The sequence below is a fragment of the Acanthisitta chloris genome, unplaced genomic scaffold, assembly GCF_000695815.1.
Source record: "Acanthisitta chloris isolate BGI_N310 unplaced genomic scaffold, ASM69581v1 scaffold44230, whole genome shotgun sequence".
NCBI lineage: Eukaryota > Metazoa > Chordata > Aves > Passeriformes > Acanthisittidae > Acanthisitta > Acanthisitta chloris.
In genome coordinates, this window is record NW_008653099.1 from 1,828 (window position 1) to 7,150 (window position 5,323).

The 5,323-nt window shown below is 41.8% G+C and overlaps 1 protein-coding gene across 1 annotated transcript in view; it reads left to right on the plus strand.

Annotated features, from left to right (window-relative positions):
* The first annotated feature begins 335 nt into the window (after positions 1–335).
* Positions 336–5,323, plus strand: part of INPP5K (inositol polyphosphate-5-phosphatase K) — an 11,948-nt gene continuing 6,960 nt past the window's right edge. Inside the window, exons 1-4 of the mRNA XM_009079348.1 lie at positions 336–439; positions 1,116–1,224; positions 4,354–4,470; positions 4,800–4,972. Coding sequence (XP_009077596.1) covers positions 420–439; positions 1,116–1,224; positions 4,354–4,470; positions 4,800–4,972 — 419 coding nt within the window. The 5' untranslated portion in view covers positions 336–419. The remainder of the gene's footprint in view (positions 440–1,115; positions 1,225–4,353; positions 4,471–4,799; positions 4,973–5,323) is intronic.

Sequence of the window (5,323 nt, forward strand, 5' to 3'; positions counted from 1 at the left end):
GTGGCACAGCTCATGGCCTGTGTGGAGGACATCAGCTCTGATGATGAAGTCCATGAAAAAGTGTCTCGCACTCTAGATGAAGCTTTCCTCATCTGGGGGAAAAAGCTGAAGGATAAGTGGCAAGAATTCAGGTTCTGTTTCCTCACCTTGACTGTTGTTGTGGTGGGGTTGAGGTTTTTTCAGTGCTAGATTTTTGAGTGATGAAAAGTGACAGAAAATCTTTGTTTTCTGTAGACAGAAACTCGCTGGGGAATTTAGATGCTCTTAGGATTGGTTGCCTGTTCACATTTGAATTCAGCATTGGTTTTGTGTGGTTTTTGTTTGTTTCTAGACTACACTTAGTTACCTGGAATGTGGGCACAGCCTCTCCACCTCCTGATGTCACTAGTTTACTTCAGCTCAATTCTCTGGGCCCGACCATGGATATGTATGTTATAGGGTAAGTGCATATTAAAGAACTTGCTTTGTGAGCTTATTGCAAAACTGATAAGTTTCAACAGCTTACAGTGTGCTGGGAGGGCTGTGTGATGTGAATCACTGGGACTTGCACTAATACTAGTGCTAGCAGAAGGTGAGGACTAAATTAGTCTAACTAACTGACTACTAACATTGAACAGAGCTAATTTATATCGGGATAATCTTCTTTCTGCTGTTGTTTTGTGACCAAATACCTTTTCTTCTAAACACACAAAAAGCTTTTGGCTGCTGTTTCTTTGTTGGCATATAGAGACATGTTCATCTTGATATGAAAGTTATGCAAAATTCAGCATGTTTTAAGGAAATTAGCTTATTAGGTACAATCTGCCATCATGTTTACCAAAGTTTCTTGAGATTTTAAAAGTCTTGACAGGTTATTTGTTACAACATATCTTGAGTCTAACATCGTCTAGAACTCTTCAGGTCTATATAAGCTCCTTTAGCTTTGCTTACCTCTGTGTTAGATGTGTTAGACCTGTTGGTGGGTTAAACTGCTTGTGGTGAGAGACTGAGCAGCAAGAAATTTCTGACATAAGCTTAGAGAGATCTGTTTGGGAGTTGTGGTCTGTGTTCTGCAAAGTTGATATGAAACCTGTCAAAACCAGCTGATGCAGTGTGACTTATCTTGATGTATTCAGCTTACAGGAGGTGAACTCAAGAATCACGAATTTTCTGTCTGATTTGGCATTTGATGATCCATGGAGCATTTTTTTCATGACTGTATTGTCTCCCTTGGGTTATATCAAGGTAATTATTTACATCTCTTTTTCTTCCTCAGACTCTCCATAGTTGTTATTGGTGGTTTTTGCAGTTGTCAGTCACTTCCATAGGTACCTGTATGTTAGAAGTGATTCTCCATCACACGTTTTCCTGCTTTGTTGATGAAGGCAATTTTATTTTTTCTCTATTGATAATAATATCTTGAATTTTGGCAGTAAAATTTGGACATCTGTTTTTTTCATGTCTCATTGGGAATAGCTGAGCAGTTTTGATGCTTTTGCATCCTGGATGCCAAGCACCAAAAAGCTGTTCAGTGACAGTGGCCTGTGAGGTGCTGCAGAACCATGTGATGAGTAGAAATACTCCTGTCCTAATAAGAACACGTTCTCAAGGAACAGAGTCCTGAGGATTGTTTAAATGAATTGTGAACTTACACTCAACAGCATATTTCCTGAGGCCACAATCTCTCTGTCTCTCTCTTGTTTGTAGAAAAGTTTTTTGCTCAGTGCAATATTGGGGAACTGTATTGATGCTTCTAATAAATGTCCCAAGCAATAGCAGTGATTTTCCTTAGGATTGGTAAGGTTCCTATTTATTTTTATTTTTTTCCCCATCTTGTTTGCAGGTGAAAATAAATTGCATGTATGTAAAACAGGATGTTAGTGGGTATGTGTATTTATCTGAGGGCTTTGTATTTGATTGAAGACCTATAGCATTGTATGATGTGTAAATGACAAGACTTTGGGGTGATATCTGAGGCATAACAAGAGCTAAAGTGCTGGCAATTTTAATAGTGCAAACAGTAAACATAGGAGGATATCCTGAATTTCTCTAATAAAGAGAAATTAAAAGCCTTTTGAATGTTGTCTTGGTTTTCTAAACCAAGTATTATTTCAGGTCGATTTTGCTGAGATGATTGTATTATCTGCATGCTAATCAGACTCACTAGTCATGCCATTCTTTCAATTGTAATTAAACAAAACAAAGGACCCATTGGGAATTACAAAAAGGAAAAAAACCACATTGTTCATTCTGGTGTAAGTCATTGCTGATAAACACTCAAAATCTGGCTGTGGGCTGACATCCAGGCCCTGCAGAGAGGCAGTTAAAAGAATTCCTGGTGGTATGCATGGCTGACTCTGAATTCTGATTTATGAATGTGGCAGTTTGGACACACTAATGAATGGCTGCTGCCACCTAATGGCTTTCAGCAGGGCTTGAGTAGCTCTGATAATAAGAGGGGGCTGTCAGGCCAGGTCAGAATCAAAACAGGCAGCAAGGAGAGGTCATGCTAGGACTGAGCCAGGAAGTTGGCTGAGGAGGAGAGGAGCAGTTACCCCTTGGCTGACCTGTGACAAGGTTGGGTGTATTGTGGTAGTTGTCATCCCTGGGATGTTCTGTCCCTTCACTAACAGGGTCTGTTTTCATAGAATCATAGAATCAGTGGGGATGGAAAAGACCTCCAAGATCATCAAGTCCAACCCCATCATGGTTACTAGGCCATGGCACTAAGTGCCACATCCAGTTTCATCTTGAAAACTTCCAGGGATGGTGAATCCACCACCTCCCTGGGCAGCACATTCCAATGCCTGAGCACTCTCTCTGGAAAAAATCTCTTCCTAATACCCAACCTAACCCTCCCCTGGCAGAGCTTGAGTCTGTGCCCTTTTGTCCTCCTGCTGGTTGCCTGGGAGAAGAGACCAACCCCCACCTGACTCCAACCTCCTGTCAGGGAGTTGCAGAGGGTGATAAGGTCTCCCCTGAGCCTCCTCTTCTCCAGGCTGAACACCCCCAGCTCCCTCAGCCTCTCCTCATGGCGCTTGTGCTCCAATCCCTTCAGAGCATTAAGTCCCTTTTCAGAATGTTAAGTTGGTTGGTGTCAGTTCTTGCACCACAAATATAATCACATCCCCTCTGTGCAAGGTCTTTGCTGGATTTGGCACTAGTGCTAGTTCCAACAGAGGAGGGATCAGTTGTGTACTGTTAGTAAAAACCTACAGAGAGAAGAGGCTTCATGTGGCTCTTGAGAAATGTCTGGGGACTGGGCAGAGCAGAATGAAATGAAGCAAATAATAAAGGGACTGGAAGATCTTGGTCTCATTAATGTAATTATGGAAAGGAGAGTGATGGTTGCTAAAATATTTATGCATTGTCTAGTGATTGCAATGCATTGTTGCAGTATATTGTTTAGTATTTTGTTGGGTTCAAGGGCAATGAAAACACCTATTCTGAAATCCTTTAATTGTGTAGTTGTGGAGACAGAGAGAGGAGGAATTCTGTTTTAAATTTGGGGCTGAGTTTATGTACTTCTCCAGCAGTTGTGTAGTCAGTGTTATTCCTAACAGCAGGTTTTATTCTTGTGTCGATTTTTTTCTAAGTTCATCCAGCATAAAATTGAACTACAAACAATAAATTTCAATGTCTGTATTTTAAATTGAATCATTATCATTAAAACAAACACTTCAAATGAATTTTGTGCCTCATGCCAGGAACACTGTCAAGCCCATATATTTTCAATGAGGAACATCTTTATTAGACTATTTCCACACACACAAAAAAACCCCAAACCACAAAAAAACCACGTGTGTTATGTGCTCCCTGAGCATCCTGGCTTTGGAAGTGTTGGGTAAATCAGTTTTTACAGGCACTGCAGGCAGGAGTTACTGCTGGTTGCAGCTCATTGTTTGTGCAGATGCCTAGAATTAACTGCTGTGCTTTTCAGGAGTTTAATGGCATTTAGCTGAAGGATGGCTCAGCATGATAAAACTTGCTGTTGGAGGACTTGTAGGTGTGAGCTATTGAGATTATAGGTGAAAGTCACAGATTTGGTTCTTGAACATGATGCTCAACAATAGGAACAAGAGGCTGGTGAGGCAGAAGAAAGGTCTTGAAAGAGGTTTGGGCAGATACGTGGTTTGAAGGCAACTTCAGATTTTAATTAGTTGAGCTATTGATGAGAATTGTTTCTAAGCAGGTCTGCCATGGAATGTGTTCTTCGCAGCACTGGGATGTGTCTGCGTTCCCTGTGTTGCTGTATTGAAGCCAGGCTTGGCCAGGGAATTACATGACTTCACTCAAAACCTCCTATGAAGTAGACCCAAGGAATTCCAACTACCTCCCTGGAAATGACCATTCCCTCTTGCATGTCTCTTCCAGCTGTCCTCTGTCCGCATGCAGGGGTTGCTGCTTCTGATCTTTGTGAAGCACATCCACCTTCCCTTCATCCGGGACGTGCACACCCACTACATGCGCACAGGCCTGTATGGATACTGGGTAAGGACGTGCCTGACACTTGGTTGCCTTGCTTACTTATGGTGCTGTGACCCCCTAAAGGATTTCGTGGTGAGAGAGAGAAGATTTGGTGTAATTAAAAATGTATGAGCTGACAAGCAGTGAGACTCGTTTGTTTGAGCCTCGTGTGCAAGTGCACGGCACAGACCATAACTTCAGCAGTTTATTGGCTGACACACAACAACTGCTGTAGGAAGAAATTGCATTGATTTAAATCTGAACAGCAAGATTTAAAAATGTATAGGTGGTGTTAACAGTTAGGTTTGCAGGCATTGGCTGTAGTTTCAGGGAATGTTGTCCATCTTTCCCAGGGGAACAAAGGAGGAGTCAGCATTCGCTTGGCCCTCTATGGGCACACCATTTGTTTCATGAACTGCCACTTGCCAGCTCACATAGAGAACACAGAGCAACGGCTGGACGACTTTGAGAAAATTCTGGAGATGCAGTTTGAAGGAGAGAATATTCCAAGTCCCTTGGATCATGAGTGAGTTGTTCACCCAATTCTGTCTGTGTGGTTTGTATCTATTATATGGTGAACTCATGCACTGAAGAGTTTTGGTTTTGGAGTTTAAATGTCCCTTCAGCCTTGACCCTAATCCTGTGGGGAAAAAAGTAATCTGAAAGGTGGAGGTCTGTTTTACAAGGCTGTTCTCTTCCAGTCTGGAATTACATTAGATTGGTTAGCATATAGACTGTCTGTGTACAGGAAAGCTTTGGAGGCTAAAGCTTGTTTATACCAAAAATCCTTCAGATTGCTGTTAAGTGTCAGAGATGTAAGTCATTAGGAGACTTGGGAGAAGTTAATATTCAGGCAGTAATGAGCGAGCAGCAGGAA